The sequence below is a fragment of the Pan paniscus genome, chromosome 14 (genome assembly GCF_029289425.2).
Source record: "Pan paniscus chromosome 14, NHGRI_mPanPan1-v2.0_pri, whole genome shotgun sequence".
NCBI lineage: Eukaryota > Metazoa > Chordata > Mammalia > Primates > Hominidae > Pan > Pan paniscus.
In genome coordinates, this window is record NC_073263.2 from 34,776,191 (window position 1) to 34,797,876 (window position 21,686).

Below are 21,686 nucleotides of genomic sequence, written 5' to 3' on the forward strand. Positions count from 1 at the left end.
ATTTTTTTATTATTTCATTTTCTCTCCAATATTGTCTTATTGTAGACAATATTTCAAATATTTTTAAAATGCTTAAAATAAAAGACAACTTTTTAAACATTTTAGGGGCTTCTCTACGACTTACAATATAAATCTTTAAATTATCAGAGTCGGTTTTTAATATTATTACAAAGTTTCATGTGTTAATAAAGATGCTTGTAACAGTTTACTCCTAATTCCTCTTTCACATCCTTAGTGTTAATGTTGTCATACGTTTTACTTTTATATATCTTACGAAGAAACAGTAGGCCGGGCATGGTGGCTCACGCCTGTAATTCCAGCACTTGGGGAGGCCGAGGCGGGTGAATCACCTGAGGTCAGGAATTTGAGAGTACTAGCCTGGCCAACATGCTGAAACCGCATCTCTACTAAAAATACAGAATTATCTGGGTGTGGTGGCATGTGCCTGTAATCCCAGCTACTCCGGAGTCTGAGGCAGGAGAATCGCTTAGAACCCGGGAGGCAGAGGTTACAGTGAAGCTGAGACTGTGCCACTGCACTCTAGCCTGGACGACAGAGTGCGACTCTGTCTTGAAAAAGAAAAAGAAAATAAACAGTACACTGCTATTTTGCTCTAGACAGTGAATTTTATTTTAGAGCAATTAAAAATAAATGCATTTTATATATTTATTTATCTTTTCTAGCACTCTTGTTTGTATAAATCTGTTTTTGTCTGGTATATTCCTTATACTTGAACTACATTTAAAAGTATTCGTAGTACAAAGTCAGCTACATGAATTACCTCCGTTTTTGTTGTCTAAAAAGGTCTTTATTTTACCATCTTTTTCTAAAGAATTTTTTGGCTACATATAAAATTGTGGACTTATGTAATTTTAAAATGGCTTTGAAAGGGATTTCATCTCATTTCTTCCGGCTTGCACAGATTCTAATGAGAATGTCATTCTTATCTTTGTTCCTCTTTATGGAATGTGTCTTTATTCTCTGAATGCCTTCTTCAGATTTTCTCTTTATATTTGAATTTCAGCAGTGTATTATGTTACTTTTTTTTACTTATTTACTAAAATTCTAGTTGGTGTTTTCTGGACTTCTTGTATCTATAGTTTTATGACTTTATTGTTTTTGGAAAATTCTCACTCAATATCTCTTAACATATTTCTTCTGCTCTGGTATGTCTCTGTGTTAGTTTTCTATTGCTAGAATAACACGTTGCCACAAATTTGGCAGCTTAAATCAGCACTGATTTATTAATTATATCACAGTTCTGTAGGTTAAGAGTCCAACACTCAGGTCACACTGGGCTAAAATGCAGATGTTGGCAGGGCTGCATTTCTTATTGGAGACTCTGTTAGAAAATGCGCTTCCAGGCTCACTCAGGTTATTAGCATAATTCGGTTCTGTATGGCTATAGAACACATGGACCTGTTTATTTGCCTGCTGTCAGAGGCTTCCCTTATCTCCTAGAATTCGCCTTGCGCGTGGCCTCCTACATTCGGCATTAGTAATAATGCATCCAGTTTTTCTCAAACTTGGGATCTGTCTGTTTTCCTCTTATACTTATCTTTTCTGCCTTCCTCTTTTGCTGTACTTCTCTAGCCAGAGAGTTTTCTGCTTTTTAGAACACATGTGATTAGACTGAACCTACCTACGTAATCTAGGATAATCTATTTTAATGCCCATAACCTTAATTTCACTTGCAAAATTCTTTTTGCCATGTAATATAGTTTATTCAAAGATTCCAGGGATTATGGTTTAAGCATCTTTGTGGAGCCATTATTTGGCATACCAGCATACTGCACTTCTCTTTCTGTGACTCCAATCACATTTATATAAAATTATTTGATACTGTTTAATAGCTTTTGAATGCACCAATGTGCACACTCCGTTTGAGTGTGTATATATTCTTTTTTCTTTTTGTTTTAATATGTCTATATTTTATTGGCCTATCTTCAAATTCACTGAGTCTTTCCTTGGCTTCATTGAGTCTTTTGATAAGTCCATTGAAGGCATATCATTTCTTTTACTGTATTTTTTATTTCTACCATTGTTTCTTCTTTACAGTTTCTTACTTTTGCTGAAAATTTCCATCTGTTTATGTATGTTGTCTGCCTTTTCAGCTATTAACTCTTGACATGTTAATCACAGTTATTTTAAATTATTTTATAGTTCCAACATAGGGTTCATCTGTGATTTTGATTCTATCGGTTTTTCTCTGGCTTTTTTTGTTTGTTTGTTTCTTCATGTGTAAGGTAATTTTTAGTTGAAAACTGGACATCATGTATAGGATAGTAGTTCCTGACAGTCGTATTTATGCTCTAAATGGGTCTGCCTCTCCTTATGCTAAGCCTTTTGTGAGAGGGGTTGAGTCATTTTAGTCTGGAATTGAGCAGGGTTTATGTTTTCTTGTTGTTTTTGTTACTCTCTGTGTACCACGGACTTTAAATTTCTCTACTTTTACTTTGTGTTTAGTTAGGTGCTAGTTTTTCAGAGTGTCTTACTCACTATTTCTGTTCTACCCTGTTCTGATTCAGAGAGGTTCTCTACACTATGTAGTCCCTTCTGCAATAGTAGACTACTGTTATCTGTTACTGGGTGCTTGCAAGCCTGGTGTTCAAGGGTTCTCTTTTGTCCTGGTCTAGACTCCATTTTAGTCAAGTGCTGTCCTGGATCTTGAAGGTAGGGCTTTTTCAGTGATTTTATGTATTTCTACATGATTGGGGATCTGTAAATTTCAGGACTCAGAACGTTTCCCTTCCCCTCCCTCAGAGTAGAGGGTTTTTTATGTTCCTTTCCTCCAGCTGCAACAGGCCTCCTACTGTGCCCCAAAAGTGACAGGAGTTGTTGTCTTTCTCTCAAAGGCATAAGGCTTCCATTCTGTAGAGGAGATAGGAAGAAGGATCTAGGCAGAACTTTGTATCTTTTCTGCAGCAATTAATTCTCCCTCTTTTAACCTGGAGCAATGAAGGAAGTTTTCTGCAGTCTTCCATGCTGCCTCCAATTTTTCTCCTGAATACTGGTTAGGTTTGAATGGAAGAGGCTGGGCATCGTTGCAAACGCCCCTTGTGTCTATAGCTCTGGGGGTTTTATTCTCTTATAGTTCACACATGGACTTCAGAAATTTATTTAAAAAATTTAGCTGATTTTTTTCTTGCCAGCTTAATGTGGTGCCCAGTGCTGCTGCTTCCTGTTCTCTGCCTCAGGTTAGCAAGTTCATGCATCCTAAGTCTTCTTGGAGTTCCTATCCTCAGATTTCAAGCTGTTTGGTTACCTAGCAACCTCAGCTCTCTGATGAGGCCTAACAAAGTTATAATTCTTTAGATTATCTGGCTTTTTCTTGTGATTTTTGTGGGAATGACTCTAGTTTTCTACATCTGAAATAGAAGTCCTCTATTTAATTTTAAAAGTTCAAATTCTTAGTTGATTTTTCAATTTATATATTCAAAAATATTATATTTTACTAAATACTACACTACAAAACGCTCATTAACTGCTATTCCAGAAAACAAATTCTTTCGGTGCTTTACTGGGGAATATTCTTGATAACACCACCTGTAAATAAGTGGCAGTGGAAGATTGGTGTGAAGGAAAAGTAATGCAATTGTAAGAGATATTCCAGGCCACTCCATGGGAAAGCTCTGAAACTGGAATGGCTCCAGAGGTGTCCTCAATTGGGTCAAAGGAGCTGGGGTTTTTAATTTTTCTTCTAATTGACCATTGTTTGAATTCACACTGCTCCTAATGAGGGGGCTTAACCTTGGGTGAAGCAGCTCCCTTCTAGGGAGGGATTCAGCTGTGAGCCATCACCCCACAGTTCTCCTCAGAACTCTCCAGGGAAAGAATGTCTCTATCCTAAAAGAGGATCTTGGATCTTGGTGAGACACCACAGCTCCTACTACATTAAAATATTTTTTTAAATATATGAAATATTGTATTTAGGAGCATAAATGTTATTATTACAATTTTCCTGTCAAATATTTAAGATACAATTAGCCTTACCCTTTTTATCACTAGATTTGTTGTTTGGTTTTAGTTAGACTTACATTCTTGAGTTTATATTTTTATTTCACTATAGTTAAATTTTGTGTCATTTAATTTAAGTGATTGGAAACAAGGAATTGTTCTACATCTTTTTTTTTTTTTTTTTTTTTTTTTTTACTTTCGTAATTAGCGCACTCCAAAAATCTTTTCTAAGTTGGGGATGTCTAAGGGCATCCCAAAAAAAGCATTACATAATGTCTATTCACAGATGCGATCATGGCACACAACAGCTCTGAATTCCTGGGCTCAAGTGATTTTCCTGCCTCAGCTTCCCAAGTTGTTGGGACTAGAGGTTTGCATCATCATGCTCACGTAGGCATTACACATCTTAAAACTTGAAAAATGTTTACTTGGAATTTTGTTTATGATATAAAGCAGTAAACTTTTTACTTATAAAAATATTCTATTTAGCTTCAATTTCTTAGTCTTCTATAGCTTTATCTACTTTTTTAACCTTTTCATCATGCACTTGAAAATAATTCTGTTTAGGAGTAATAAAGACAAAATGCCAGTTTTAAATTTATAAGATCACAGGGAAGTAAAATAAGTAAGCATTTTTTTTTCAATATCATGTTTTCCGTAGTGGCCACAACCTTAGAAAGCTGTAACTTAATAAAATTGTCAGTAGGTAATTATGTCACAGGTTTGCAGATCTAGGATACATTTACTCATCAGCTATTTTAGTATGTTAAATTATATTTAATATTAGAAATTTAGTGACAACAGACACAGTATTTGAATTGTGTCAATTCCTAGTCATAATATATAGCTGATAAGAATTTAACTTTACAATGTGTGTTTATTCTATCATTAATACTCTCTTAATCTTGTCTTTTCATCTGTGTTTACCTAAACCCAATCAGTTCACTTACCTACTGATGCCTACATTTCCTCATTTACATAGGAGCATTCAATTAATAAAAATCTACTATAGAATTCACTAGTATAATAATTTCTTTTATGTCTGAGTAAATCTTTTAGGTACAATACTTAAGGGTATGTAATTATTTCTTTTTGTTCTATGTTTTCTTATTATAACTACCTATTTTATATGATTTAAGAAATGAATTAGGAAATTTAAGCACTCTAATCTTTCAAATCGAATTGTTGTTTATTATATTTGTGACATTGTGCTAAGTACCTAGGAGAATACAAAAAGTAAATAAAATCAAAAGTAAGTAAAAATGACTTTATGAAGTAGCACAAACATAAGGGAGTTTGTTAAAATAGAATACACAATGTATGTAGGGCCCTAAATAAGAATAGAATTATTATATTTTTCTAGAATTCTAAAACATATAACATTAAGAAAAGATCACTTTGTTATGAACTATGTTTATAAGGGGATTCATTTAGATGACAGGAGAGAAAAATCTTCTTTTTTTTTTTACTGATTTGTGTACTTAAAATTACCATGGCTTTGGATATTTCTTGAGGCCAGTTACATTTGGCAAGATTTGATAATAATTAAGCCATGGGTTTTCATACATTATTTTTCCCATGGATTAATTATATTTTTATTCATACGAATTTCTTAGAATTAAGTGTGAATGAGACTTCCTTAATACAGGTAAAAGCCAATACATGATTGCAGTTTTTAAAAACCATAATTGTAAGCTTTTGTGTTTTAAGTCATATTGTTTTAATCCAATCATTGGAGCTATAGAATTTCATCTAAAGCCTTATTATTTCCTTTGAATATTTTGTTTTGAGTTGGTAATTTTGTTAGAGTGGTTTATAATTTCTCAAGTTTCAGCAAGAATTTTCTTCATGGAAATAAGTAATTCTCTTTTTTTTTTATTTGTGTAAATTTAAGGGATACAAGTGCAATTTTGTTTTGTGGATATATTGCGTAGTGGTGAAGTCTGGGCTTTTAGTGTATTCATCACCTGAATAATGTACATGATACCCATTAAGTAATTTCTTACCTCTCGCTCCCACCTTCCACCCTCCAACCTTTCCAAGTCACCAGCCTCCAGTGTCTATCATTCCATATTCTATGTCCATGTGTATACATCATTTAGCGCCCACTTATAAGTGAGAACATGTGGTATTCCCCTTTCTGTTTGAGTTACTTCACTTAAGATAATGGCCTCCTGTTCCAGTAATTTAATTCTTTTTCTTAAGAGTTTATACTTACTATTAAGAAAAATAGCCAAATTCAAAATAGTCACCAATCAAGCATCTTAAACACATCATTAGTGTGACTTAAGGGGAAAAAATAGACTGGGGAGAATAGAATGAGTGGCTTGAAATTGTATGCTTTTCAAACCACACTTGATAAAGTCTGTGGTTAGAGCCCAAGAACTTAACCAAATATTAAGTTATTAGAGTATAAGATTATAAAACTCACTCAGACTGTGCAGGGCAGATTCCCCTACATAGGGAAATACACCTTTGTATTACTTCTGTGCATAAAATGTCTTAGACTAAATGAATAGTTTTTGTTTTTGTTTTCTGTGGCAAAATAGGCGTCTTGCTCTGTTACCCAAGCTAGAGTGTAGTGGCATGATCATAGCTCACTGCAGCCTTGACCTCCTGGGCTCAAGCTATCCTCTTGCCTCAACCTCTTGAGTAGCTAGGATCACAGGCGCCCACCACCACACCTGGCTAATTTTTTAATTTTTTGGTAGAGACAGGGTCTCACCATGTTGCTCAGGCTGGTCTTGAACTCCTGGGCTCAAGCCATTCTCCTTCTTCAGTCTTCCAAAGCGCTGGAATTATAGGTGTGAGCCACCATGCCCAGCCTAAATGAATGTTTTTGAATAAATGAAAGTAAACTTTCAGAGAAAACTCAAAAATCACTCTTTAGAATTCTCCCCTAAAGTCAGTATATTATGCCAGTTTTTCTTACAAAATAATTTGCTGAAGAATACCTGGTTTTATTCTGGTGGCTATATGTTCTTTGTATTTTTATTTTAAGGAGAAAATTTTATTTATTTTTATAGGACTTAAGGGCATGGGCTTTTCTCACATTAACATAGCTTTTAATTTATTTTTTTACATATTAACAGATAGCTGTCTCATATGTGTCTTGGAATTGGGGAAAAGGAGTTTTACACTGTGTGTTTCTTTGAGATGAGAATGGAAATAACAAAATGACAATATAGCCACAATATGTCTTTTTTGGTATTTTTTGTAATTAATCCTTATTTTCAGGCGATAAAGGAGGTTCTTAGGCTGAAGTTTATGTTTGTACCATTTTCTTTCAGAATTTAAATTGTGTAACAATGAAGCTAATTTATACAGCATTTACAACCTTCTTTGGAATACATTGTGGGGAATCTGTAAAAAGCAACAACAACAAAAGCTTTCTTCACTATGAAAAATGAGGATGAAGTTTTTCCATTTAGAATATTTTGCTGTTGTAATTCCAGCAGAATTATTTGATAATGGTTTATATACATAAAACTTCTAATCTCTTGCTGAGTAAAACATTATATTCTTTGCCCCCTATTAGAAAATTAAAATTCTCATTGCAGGATGATACGTAAGAGCAACATTTACTATTCTAATAAATTTTATAAGAAAATATTTGCAAAAAAATCTTAATAGGGATTCACTTTCTGAGAAATATCTGTTTTTATCTATTACCCTTTAGTCAAGATAATCGATAATAATGTATATTTATACATACTTACAGAAGTAATCAGTTGCTCGGATTAATTGAAGTTCTATTTCGTATTTAACTTAATCACCAGTAACAGTATTTTTGTAGTTCTGAAGCCTCTAAATCACACCGAAATCTGTAAAATAGGGGAGAAAGTTCTCAAACTAGGATAAAAAATGTTCCTGGCTTTAACTCAATAATAGTACATTAAATCCAATAGCTATGATGCAACCCTCCATTAATCAATAATTTTTATAATTTTAGTCACTTATTAATCTTAAATAAAAATAAATAATCATACTTCATTTATAATTGAGCATCAGAAACTATTATATCTAGATTTTTCTCCTTTTAATAAACTCACTCTTACCATTCTTACCATTTCTTAGTAGAGGGAATTAGTTTAGCTGGGAAGAGCTGTAGGACATGATTCTAGAGATTTGAAGGAATTAATGAAATTGTAGATTCAAAAAAGAATCTCTTTATATTCACTAACAGATAACTTACTGTGATTATGCTTATTCAGTGACTTCAGGTAGCCTTTCTTTTGCTTGCTTCTTTGTTAATTCTTTCTAATAGTAAATACTCTCATTAAAACAGTCCTTCTCAAAGTGTGTTTCCTGGATCAGCAGCATCAACACCACTGACTGAGAATTTGTACTTCTAACAAATGCTTGCCGTACACACAGACCTGCTGAATCAGAAACTAGGGTGGGGCTCAGCAGTCTGGTTAAACAGACTCTCCAGATGATTCTGATCCACATTAAAGCTTGAGAACCAGTGTCTTCAGGAGGTCCTTGCTTTAGGAATTACAGAGTAGGGGAGACTATTGAAATCTCTTAATTTCAGTAAGTCTGCCAAATCCCCTTCAAATCCCTTTTTCTTACGGAAAAATGTTCCTCCAGAATTTTCTAAATATATGTGGCAGTGATCAAACTTGAGTTTTCTCCATGCTTTCTCCTTTCTCTAGAGCTGTTGACACGGGTAAGAGGAGACAGAGTTAAACAGAAGTGCTGATGGTGATACTTAGAGTGCTCAAAGATTTGAAACTTGGCTGTTTCCAATTTAGGAAAGAAGTCATCCGATATTATTCTCTAATAGCTATTTAATTGCTTAAAAAATTTAAAAAGAGGCCATAGTTTAGTTTTAAACCTTAGTAATATATTGCAAATTATTTTATGGTTAATTACCTTTTTTCATTTATAAATTTTTGCCTCATGTGTAACAAAATGTTACCTGGCATTGTGGCAGAACTTGTATTATTTTGTAACATTGTTTAATTGCTAACTGTACATATCTTCTGTGTAGAAGAATGTGTGCTCATCTAATATATTGACTTTGGTTTGTTTAATGTATCAGAATCACATTTTGTGAGTGTAAATATGGGTGTGTTCAAAGTAGAGTCAAAAAAGTGAACATTATTGACCTCTCACTGTGTGCTGGGTGCTTTTCTGTGCACTTTATATCCCTTAGCTTGTTTAATCCTCACTGGGTAGGTACTGCAATCATCTTCATTTTGCAGACATAGAAAGCCTAATGTGCCTAAGGTCACCTAGCTAGTATATGATAGAGCCAGGATTCTAGTCTAAGCAGTCTTACTCCAAAGCACTTTCATCTAAGACAGATAAATCTGTTACTATGTTATTCATTTGTCTAAGCAGAAATATTTTCCTCCTCCCCATTTTTTACTTTTACATGTACCAAAGTATTTTTAAGAATGTCAAATAGTGCTTATGTATGGCTATTAACTTAAAATTCAACAGTGAACTATATAATAATACAGCAGTTTGTAAAGAAAAGTAAATAGGCTTATGAAATGGAAAATGCCTACTTTGGCAAAGCATTCAACTGTATTACAACGAATTTCAGTTATTCCCTTATTTGTCTAGATTTCAGGTAATACCTCCTTGAGAGCAAGAATTAAATTATTTTTAACTGGCACAGGGACCCACATTGTCAGTGTTTCAGATCATTTTCTTTGATGGATAGATACATAGAGAAGGCATACAAAAACTCATTTACATGACACTCATAGAGTGGTGCACAGTCTTTGGCCCTTTCGGGTGGCATAACCCCAATTCTTTTTCATAGTATAGTCATTGCAATTTAGCTGAAACCTTTCAGTAGCCTTATGACTGTTTGTGAAACTGTACAGGGTGTCCCTTATACATGAAGCTTGTTATTATTCCATGGGCTAGAAAGGACATTTATGATTTTTAAAGATTTTAATTTAGAAGTAAAGTTTATTTGACATTTTATATTGAATTATATTTATTAGTTTTTATGTCTTAATTTCAACAGCATCACTGCAAAACTTGAAAGAGCGTTAGAAAAAGTTGCTCCTCTTCTTCGTGAAATTTTTGTAGACTTTGCCCCATTCCTATCTCGTACACTTCTTGGCAGTCATGGACAAGAGCTATTGATAGAAGGTATGATTTCTCTATTATAATTATTTTAGTTTCCTATAATGTATGTATTAATCATGGCATAATTTGTGCTTCTGGAGGAATATATATTTCCAAAAGAATGTAAAGGCATTACTTCACAAATTCTAATAAGATATTCAATATGTTTTCTCTTCACTCATTTTTTTTAAATAACATGTTTGCATGGTCAATGCCAGTAAGAAAACTTTGAAGATGAAGAACGTTGAAAAGGTGTCAGAATGGGAGGCTTTGGCTCTTTAATCCATCTATCAGGGCTGACGTATATCCTGTCATTAAGATAACCTGTTTATTAAGCAGTGATCTCTGAAATTTCCTTCTGACTCTGAGAGCCATGCACCTTTAAGTGATTTTTCTTATTCACATAACATTTGTAGTGTGGGAATCCTTAACTAAGAAGACATTAAAAATCTAGAGAAATACTTAACAAAGAATTGATGAACCCATTGTCTCCTCAACAGCAGCTTACATAGAGTAAGGAGGCAAAGGAGAAAAATTTACAAGGAGAGTGGCTTTGAAAAATATGGTTAATCAAAATCGTATTTCTTTTTAAAAAGTTTTGTTTTATGAATATTTCTGAGCTTCAGAAAGAATTAGACAATATCAAGATGATCTGTAGGTGAATAATGGCTTTAGATACCGTTTCAGGTAGTCCTGGGATTTAGCATCCTTGTATATCTTTTTTGCTTTTCACTTCCTGTTTACTGTAGAAGAAAGAGAGTTTTCCTGTGCCTGTTCTGTTATTGTCCCAACTGCTTCTACGCAGTGTTTCTATTAGGAAGACTGTGATAGTTAATGACTCGGCATCTGGGAGCTGACTTTGAATCCTAGTTCAACTACTTTCTTAGCTTTGTGGCCTTTGTGAATTACTTAGCCACTTTGTATCTTAGTTTCCTTTCTATAAATTGGAGTCAGTGATACAGCACTTTAGGGTTCTTGTGAAGATTAAATTATGCAAGGCATTTGAAGCTCTTAGAATATTGTCACATAATGAGCTTCTCAGGTTTCCAAAAGTACTGAGTTCCTTCTGGGCTAGGTACTATGTTACATAGTTTTGATATATTAGTAAACAGACAAAGACGCTTTTCTTCAGATGGAGCATATATTCTAACAAGGACACAAAATCAATAAGCATTAAACAAAATGAATAATTAAATTACATAGCATGCTAGAAGATAGTGAATGTTATGTAAAAGGATAAATACAACACAGAGAATTGGAATTACAGAATGACAAGGTTAGGCTGAAGTTTAAAGAGAGTGGTCAATTTTAAATAGGCCTCATGGTAAAAGTTACATTTGAGCAAAACCTTACATAATGAGTAATAAAACTTACTTAATAAGTGCCATACAGCTTATTAGATGAGGAGTGTTCTATGCAGAGAGAATAGTCAGTACATTGGCCCTAAAACGAGGATAGAAAGATGTTCTTGGTATGATCTACCAACAGCAAAAATGCCAGTCTCATGTGAACCAGAAGGACAGTAGTCGAATATTAGGGCCAGAGAGTTAATGGGTTCTTTGGCTTTAACTAGTGTGTTGTAGGGAGGCTGCTGATGTTTTAAGTAGGGCTGTCACCCTGGATGCTACTATTGTCATTATTATACTCCCACCTACAAAGTGAAGTATAAAATGCTCTGAAGAATTGGATTCTGAGAAGAACCATGCTAATTCAAAGCAGCCGCAAAATGAACTTTAAAAGTTCTTGGAAGCTTAAAAACTATTGCTTGGCCGCAGATTGTGTGTGTAATTTAAATAGCTTTGTTCTAGATGTGTATGACTGACTACACAAAATCGTGTATTCATTGATTCATTCAAAACAGAAGAAATATTCCTCATGGAGTTTGCAGTCTAATGAGCAAAGAGACATAAAAACCAATAATTAAAATCAAATAGGATATGTGCTATAATGAAAGTATATACAAAGGTACAGTGGGAAATGAGACTAGATGGCCTACTGACCACTTGCAGGGCACATATTCTTCTAACTGGGTCAGTAAGGTAGTTGTGTATACCTGGTCTTACTCCTGCTGCCATAAAGCCACTTCCTCATCTTTATGAGGACACACAGGTTTGAAAGGGTTATGTTCCCTGCTTCTACCTAACTCCTGTAACAGCTCAACCCAGTCTTCTGAATTCCAGACATAGTTGAAGTTACCTAGCATAGACATCTAAAGCCATATACTCCAGGGATACCTCAAACTCTGTTTGTCCAAAATTTGTTTTCCCTCAATTTACTTTTCCTTCTAAATGTATTTATTTTGTCATTAGCATTACTATTAATGCAAACATTTGAGGTGAAAATTTGATTTTTCTTTAGCTCTTTTCTCCTTCAACTTTAATATTTACAATTACTTCATGAGAATGAATAATTTCCGAAAACAATATTTAGAGGATTAACATTACAAATATTATATCAAGCCATGTATAAAAACCTTCCAAAGTAGCCTAAATATTATGTTAGCTAAAAGTGGTGGCATCATAGTTACGGATTCTAAAAGGTACTAGGTTATCAGTTGGTCCTTCTTGAGTTCCTTTTTTTGCTTTTAATTCTTTTGATTTCCTGTAGTTAGATGCTATTGAGGAGCAAGAATGCTGGTTATTGATATTTTTATTTTCATGCTTTTCTGTAACATGTGTTACTTTATTAAAATAAAGAAGTTCAGTAAACATCATTGAAAAAACAAATCTTAAATGTTTCCTCATTCCCTACAAGATAAAAGCCTTTTATTTTTTCTGTTGCTATCTATCTTTTCCTAAAATGATTTGATAGGTTTTACAGAAATGTATAAATACTGACCAAAGACATAATAAAATAAAACAGGGAATAAAGTTAGTCGTGTAATAATAATGTTAGTAGTGAGTCCTGCAATGTTATTAAAACTAAGACAAATTCTGTGCAAGTTTTCTAGCCACCAGAGCAAAGGCACAATTATGTTGTTATAAGACTCACGTTACTGGCTCCTAAGTGATAGTCTGTGGCAATTTTACGTTAACTGCTCTGTATTGGAAAATCAGGAACCCCTGTGTGTAGTTACTTCCCAGAATCTTCCATGACCACACATTCACATTGTTTCTTACTTATTTCTTCTCATCAATGCACAGAGAAAAATGATTGAGTAATTGAGAGTTATTTTTTTAGCTTCTCTGTTTACCTCACATATTCTGAATTGAGTGGAAAGACCATTAAGAACATGCCTTCATTGTTATCAGTGCATCCAGGTGAACCTGGATTTTTTTTTAATGTAACTATGCTAGAAATGAAATACTGGAACGGGTTAGATATTAAAAAGTTCATTTTGTGTTCCCCTGGCAGTATACAATTATATCTTGTAACTTTCTACATTCAAAGAATTTTAATACATCCTACTTTTTAAACTATATGGATGTAATATTTATGTCTTTCTTTGCTGGTGTTTAAAATGACTTCTCTTTATAAAATGATGACAGCAAATGGTAGATTTTTAGGTTTTGAGTTTTGCTTTTTAAATGCCAGTGACTTGGCAGTATAAAAAGCTGACAACCCTAAAATATGATCCTTTAAATTTTTGCTAGTTCATACAACCCAGAACTCTGGAAACTATAGTTGTTTAAAAGAATGACTTTCAGTATCCCTCACAATTTGGTCATAACCCTCCCTTCCAGACCCAACTAGTCTTTATCTTCTTGCTATAAAAAAACATTTCTTAAACATGTAAAGAAGTTACATACTATCACATTTCCTTGTTTTTGTACAGCTCTTCTTTCTGCATTTAATCCTTTTTGTTTTGTTTTGTTTTGTTTTGTTTGAGACGGAGTCTTGCTCTGTCGCCCAGGCTGGAGTGTAGTGGCACTATCTTGGCTCACTGCAAGCTCCGCCTTCTGGGTTCACGCCATTCTCCTGCCTCAGCCTCCCAAGTAGCTGGGACTGCAGGTGCCTGCCACCACGCCCAGCTAATTTATTTTTTTTTTGTATTTTTAGTAGAGATGGGGTTTCACCGTGTTAGCCAGGATGGTCTCAATCTCCTGACCTCATGATCCGCCCACCTCGGCCTCCCAGAGTGCTGGGATTACAGCCATGAGCCACCCCGCCCGGCCTGAACCCTTTTTTTTTTTAATCTCCCCAAATTATACTCATCCTTTGAGTCCATTTTCAGGCTCATTAAGCAAATTAATGTCATGACTTCTGTGCTCCTACAGTATTTTACTTATATAATATTAATAAAATTATTTTACACTTATTGAAATAGGAAATATCTTATTGTTTATATTGTCATTACCTAACTTAGATTCTGGTACATCATAAATATTCAGTGTTTTTCCCTTGTGTTCGAATAGGATATTATTTTTCTTTCTTGGGAGGCGAAAGCAGATGTATTGCTTGAGGCCAGGAGTTTAAGACCAGCCTGGGAAACATAGTTAGACCCTGTCCCTAGAAAAAATAAAAAATTACCCAGGCCTGTTGACATGTGCCTATACTCCCAGCTACTCTGGAGGCTGAGGTGGGAGGATTGCTTGAGTGGGAGATTGAGGCTGCAGTGAGCCACGATCGTACCACTGCACTCCTGCCTGGGCACCAGAGACCCTGTCGCTAAAAAGAAAATAAGGAAGGATTGGTAAGATTTTATGTTCTGTGGTAAGAATTCCTGGTATTGATCAGTTCTTCAGACCTAGGAGTTTGCTGCTGCACTCATCCAAGGTCCATACTTGCTCTCCACCCCAGCCTGTAGAAATGTATGTCCTTTTATTTTCTCATTCTTGAGCATGTACTCTTACTCATTCTTTGTTCTTCGCTCTCCTTCTGTTTCTCTTCTTTCTCTAATTTGATATGCTTTTCCTTTCCCTTGAGAAGAAAATGTATCAAAGCATTATGAAGAACTCAGGACATTTACATGATAAAAACATATTTACCCTAGCTTTGAATATTTCCATTTAAGAAATAGTGCTTATGATGAATAAATCTCACTGCATTTCAATTTACCATATAAATATGTGTGTGTGTGGTAGGAACAAAACTGAATTTAGGTAACTGAAGATACTTTAATGTCTATGAAAAGAAAAAGCAATTACTCTTTAACTTCAAATAGCCATAAAGTATATTTGAATTGCCTCTTTATTTTATGTTTTATATTCCATTTTTCTTAAGGCACACATTTATTTTTGTTTAAATTATTTCTTATGGGATAATTAATCCTTGGTAGTTTTTATTGTCGGTGTCCTTTCATTTTCTTAATTATCTATTACTTTGATTAGTTAGCTTGTGATTGTATCATTCTAGAACAATGTAGTTCACCTTTTAAGACCATTCATTAACAGTAGCTATTTTTAGGTAGCTTTTGATGTATGTTTTCTCTTAGCAATAATTAAGGATTTTTGAAGACAGTAATTTGAGGCTTACTGAACTTTAAGAAAATTATGGGTTTTCAATTTATAAACTAATGCATAAAAACTACTTAGAATAGGTATGTGTGCAAGTATCAAAACCTACCAGCCAAAGATAACAAAGCTGCCTAAGAATCCAGTTTATGTTCTGTGAGCATTGTTTATGTTCTATTGGGAGCTCACAGAAATATTCAGAGTAACTTAGTTATGATGCGGATATAGCAGAAAGTCTCATATGTGTCCAAGGACAGGAAATAAAATATAGTTGATCTTCAGGCAGCCTGGAAATGGGAGAGAAGAGTCAGTAACAAAGACTACTACCTTTGATTCGCAAAGCAACTTTATAGCCTCCTGTCTTTTATTCTCTCTGTGTATCTACTCAGTGTTTTTACTTTCCTCCCAGACCAACTTCTCTTGCTTAGTCATCAGAACATCTCTTAGCATAGCACCTTAGCCCTGAATCTTAATGCATTTTTAATATAAATATCCTGCATCATCTAACTATAGTCACTTAACTTATCAACAGAGAATCTGAATGGCTCAGCCAGGACTATTACTTTGTTCCTCCTGGGTTAGGTGTCTGACCCTGTCATAATCAGCTAAGCCTGAGGTGGGATAGAGGTGTCTGAGATACATGAGGCTCTCCCTTTTAGGCTCTATATGCAAGTTGAAACATTTTAGAAAGAGATGTTAGCAGTGCAGGAGATTTCACTGAAGGGTCCACTCTACTTTTGGTGGCATCAATAAATATTTTATTAAAATCATATAATACTCAAGAATATTTATGGTTTCCACGACTAGCATTTTTTAAAAGTATATAAATATAGCATGAAATTTCTACCTTCACCAAAGAGGATATCACTGACATATTCTAAAATGAATGAGCCTAGTCAAGAAGCTCCATATCATTCACAGATCATTTGTAGTAGCATTATAGACACATAATCAGAAAAACTTGCCGTATTTTTATTTAAAAATTATAGACTAAAATATAATTTCAGAATTATTGTTTTTAAATTACAATAATACAAAAAATGTACACAAGAAAATTGGGTAAATGGAAAATGCTGGCATAATTTTTAAATATTCCTGATTTCCTCCATAAAAAATGGATGGAAGAATAGATAATGAAACAATAACTACAAGAACAATGAATGGACATTTACAACAAAACTAGGTGACAGGTATCTCATTGGACCCCAAAATATGCCTAGGTGGGGACCATCTAGCTTATAGCTACATGATATACATGATATCAGCTTATTTGTGGCAAGGACTCATGGTGGCCATCAAATATAGATCTATTTGGAGAATTAACTAAATGAGGGTTATATAGGAGAAATTAAAGGATGTGACTGCTTATTCTGAAAAATTTGAAAAATGGGGCAGTAATTATGTTGGTAGTAATATTGTCGATATTACAAAACTGTTATGTAATGTTGGATAAAGCTGCTTGGTAATTATTAATATTCTAATTATATTATCCCATGTTCTTGAAAATCAGGATTCTGGCTGAAGAAAAGCGATCCAGATATAAAATAGGAGAGTTTAAGTAAAAGCTTTTAATTTGGAATTTGAATTGGACATTTTCATGTAAACTTATGCATACATATGCATGTACATGCACACATACACGCATACCCATATTCTATAGGTATATGTATACTATACTAGTAGCCCTGTCTGTTGTTTTGCCTGGACACAAAAACCAAGTCAGTAGCAGTGAGTACACTTAGGGTCCATATTTACTATTAAAATATCATTTGCCAATGAAAGAAACTGGGACTTCATAGAGAAATAAGTGATGTCAAGGCTGGGGCAGGAAATATTAATCATTTACCTGCAACGTGATACCACAAAGCAAGGAAGGTATCAAATGTTGTCAGAAGAGCTCAGGAGCTAACTTAAAGAAATTCCTGTTGTCCCAAGATGGAGCAGTTTGAGCATCCATAAATCTATTAGGTTGGTGCAAAAGTAATTGCGATTTTATTAGCAATTGGCAAAAATCTCAATTACTTTTGCGCCAACCAATAATAACTGCAATGCATTAAAACACCTGGATATGTTTAAATCTATGTATTCATAATGGTAATTTAGAAAATGATTTTGTCAAATTTAGAGAATGATAGAGAACTTACTTTGAAAACTGATAAGAAAATTAAAAGAATAAAGTATTTCTTATGTCCTTTCTTTGTGAACAGATCATTGTATTATGAAGTTATTGAGGGGGGATGTTTTGTTTTTACAAAAATATATCATCTGATAAATAATGGTGGGATATGTGAGTTAGATTATCGTTTAGCACCCTGTAAGAATTTAATAGATCTAAGCTTCAATGGCTGCTAAACTCACAAATAGAGAGACAGCTAGACAATTAGATAGGAAAAATACCATCACCTATCAAGACGGTATGTATGAATGAATGAATAAAATAAAAGCACACCTGATTAAATCTGTATATTCAACGTGTTGAATTATACCATGGGAACTCAATAATCAAAATTAATACTGGAGGAAATTCTGCAATACAAATTGAGTTGGTCTCTTCAAAATAAATTACATGGGGAAAAGAGATATAGGAAGAACCTGTAGCTTAAAAAAGATTTTTTTTAATTTCAAAAATCACCAAAACTAAGTTGTTTGTAGAAATAACTCTATGATTTAGGTATTAAAAACTATAATCAAAAGCAAAGTGATTATCATAAAAATCAGAATAATGGTTTGTTATAAGTAGGGAGAGGGTTAGAACGGGAAACATGGAGTACTCCTGGGATACGTGGTAATAATTTATTTCTTTAGCTATTTAGTGGTTGCAAGGATGTTCACTTCATAATATTTTACTAACTGATGTTTTCTGCAGTTTACTTATTAATATTTTGTAATAAAATATTTTAATGCTCTCTATGGAGAAGATATAAAAATTCTTGAATGACATTAAAGACCTAAATAATGGTGAACTATATCATATTCATGGTAGGAAAACTCATCACAAAAAAGTTATTTCAGTCCATGTTAATATATCAATTTTAATAAAAATTTGATTTAAAATAATTTTTAAATTATTTTCATGGAATTTAATAAGCCTTCTCTTAAATTTCTGAGCAGAATAAAGAGATGAAAATAATCGAGTAATTTTGGAAATTAACAAGCTATTATAGTTAAAACAGCATAGCAGTAGCACAGAGATAGATCAGTGTGTCAGAATAAATCTCCAAGAACAGATCCCACATACATATGGTAACATTATGAGACAGAGCTCCATTGTAGACTGGGGAGAAATACGTGAACAGTGGATCTAGATCAATTGGATTCCCTTTTGTTAATTTAAAAGACAAAACAAAGTGGATCTCTTCCTCCCTGAACAAACAAAAGACACTACCACTGTGGTTGAAAATCAAATATCAAATGTTTCAGGAGAAAAAAACATAGGAAAATATCTGTAATACCAAAGGTATTATGTAAACTAGATACAAAAGCATAAAGTGTAGAGGGTAAAAAATCACCATATTAAAACTGTTTTGTTTTATCAAAACAACATTAAAAAGTGAAAAGATTGAGAGTAACATGAGCAATATAGTGACTACAAACCTTGAAGTCCTCATTCTCCCAAAGAAAAAATGAATGTACAAAAATACATGGACCAAATTAGTGTTGTTAGAAAGCTAATAAATCAATTAAGATTTATTAGATCAGATAAGGTGTTGCAGCAATGAAGTAAACACCTAGCTAAGACAGAGCTACTCAAAACGTTAGGAAATCCGTTGCTATTTTGTTTGCCCTTATCCCACACCCTCCTCAACACAGTGCAGCATACATGATAATGAGGAAATTGCTCAGTTCCCAATTACTCCTTTGGGGTGGAAGGGAAAGAATGGAACTTGCTTGCAACATTCTCACTAAAGACTGAGAAGTGACTATATTTTTTTAAAGCCCGAATTTTAACAAAAATATTACAACGCACTCAAAGAAAGAGAGAAACATAGTTCATGCAAAGGAACAAAACAACTTCCAGAAACCATGTTTAAAGAAATGTAGGCCTCTGACTTCTTTTAAAAATAATTTAAAACAACTGTCTTTAATATGCCTATGAGCCAAAAGGTAGCAGGGACTGACAACTAAACAAAATTAGGAAAAGGTTTTATGAACACAAGGAGAATATGAACCTAAAGAAATTATTTAAAAGCAAAAACTAATTTGAAGCTGAAAACCACAAAGGAATTAAAAAATTCATTATTAGGGTTCAAGAGTAGACTCAATTAGACAGAAGAAAGAATCAGCAAACTTGAAGACAGGTCATATGAAATTACTGAGCTAGAGGACCAAAACAAACAGAATGAAGAAGAGTGAACAGAGCCTAAAGGACCACATCTTCAGACAGACTAACATAGGTATTATGGTAGTTGCATAAGGGAAAGAAAGAGAAAAGGGCAGAGAGCATATTTGAGGGAATAATGGCTAAAAAACTTCTCAAATTTTAGGAATCAGACATACGAACTGAAGCTCAACAAGCTCCCATGGGATAAATTCAGACACACACAGAGACACATTTTAATCCAGCTACTGAAAGTCAAAGATAATCTCAAAAGAAGCAAGAGAAAATTGTACATGTACAATGAGCCTCTATAAGTTATCACCAGGTTTCTCAGTAGAATCCATGCATGCTGGAAGGCAGTGGGATGATATATTTAAAGTACATGAAGTAAAAAGCAAAACAAAACAAAAAGAAACTGTCAACCAATAATACTACCTCCAGCAAAACTGTCCTTTAAAAATGGAGGAGAAATTAAGAATTTTCCAGATAAACAAGAGCTGAGAGCATTTATTACTACTAGATCTAACCTACGAGAAATGCTAAAGGGAGTCCTTCAACTTGGAAAGAGGGATTCTACACAGTAACTCAAAGCCATATGAAAATTAAAAGTTCTACAATAGACATATTACAAATATGAAAACTTTATTATTATAATTTTGGTTCTACTATTCTTTTAAAAGATTAAAATCCAAAAATGTAAAAACAAACCTATGAATCTATGCTAATGGGTAAGCAATATATAAAGATATGACTTGTGACATAAGTAACATAACTTGTGCAGATGACTGAGCTGTAAAGGAATAAAGTTTTTATATGCGATTGAAGTTAAGTTGTTCAGTTTAAAATGAACTGTTATAATTTTAAGATGTTTTATGTAATCCACATGATAACCACAAAGAAAATTTCTATAGAAATTACACGAAAGAACAAGAGAAAAAGCACATCACAACAAAATTCAACTACACACAAAGGAGGGAAGTACGGGAAGAAATAAGAGACAAAAATACAATGATATACAGAAAACAACAAATTAAAATAGTTCTTCCTCTTTCAGTAATTATTCAGGATGTAAATGGATAAAAACTCCTCAATCAAAAGACATAGATTAGCTGAATGGATAAAAAATCAGGAACCAACTATGTGCTGTCTTTAAGAGACACTCACTGTAAATCTAAGGACACATAGAAGTTTAAAGTGAAAGAGTAGAAAATGATATTCTGTCCAAATAGTAACCAAAACAGAACAGGGATGTTTAATATAAGACAAAATAAGCTTTTGAAACTGTTAAATGAGACAAAGAAGAACAATATATAAGGATAAAAGGGTTATACAAAGAAAATGTAACAATTATAAATTTATATGTACCAAACATGAGAGCTCCTAAGTGTAAGAAGCAAATATTGACAGACTTGAAGGGCAAAAAAGTTCTGCAATAATCGTGGGAGACATTCATATCCCAATTTCAGTAATGGATAAAGCAACCAGGTAAAAGGTGAATAAGGAAATGGATGACTTGAACAACACTATAGACCAATTGGACTTGACAGACCAAAGAATACTTCACCCAATAACATCAGAATATACATTTTATTAAAATGCATATGGAGCATCCTCTAGGTTAGACCATATGTTAGGTCATTAAACAAGTCTTAATACATTAAGACCATATGTTAGGTCATTAAACAAGTCTTAATACATTTAAAACGATTAAAATCTTACCAAGTATCTTTTCTAATCACAATGGAATGAAACTAGAAATAAAAACTAGAAGGAAATGTAGAAACTCCATAAACACTTAAAAATAAAACAACATATTTTGAATAATAGAAATAAAAAGTAGAAGGAAATTTAGAAACTCCATAAACACTTAGAAATAAAACAACATATTTTGAATATGCCACTCACCTTATAAAAAAATCAATATT

At 33.5% G+C, this 21,686-nt stretch overlaps 1 protein-coding gene across 3 annotated transcripts in view; it reads left to right on the forward strand.

The window, feature by feature from the left end:
* NBEA (neurobeachin) overlaps positions 1 to 21,686 on the forward strand; it is a 707,824-nt gene that overhangs the window by 280,564 nt on the left and 405,574 nt on the right. For all 3 annotated transcript variants that reach the window (XM_008952234.4, XM_008952238.4, XM_063595707.1), the window contains exon 33: positions 9,947 to 10,074. In XM_008952234.4, coding sequence (XP_008950482.4) covers positions 9,947 to 10,074 — 128 coding nt within the window. The remainder of the gene's footprint in view (positions 1 to 9,946; positions 10,075 to 21,686) is intronic.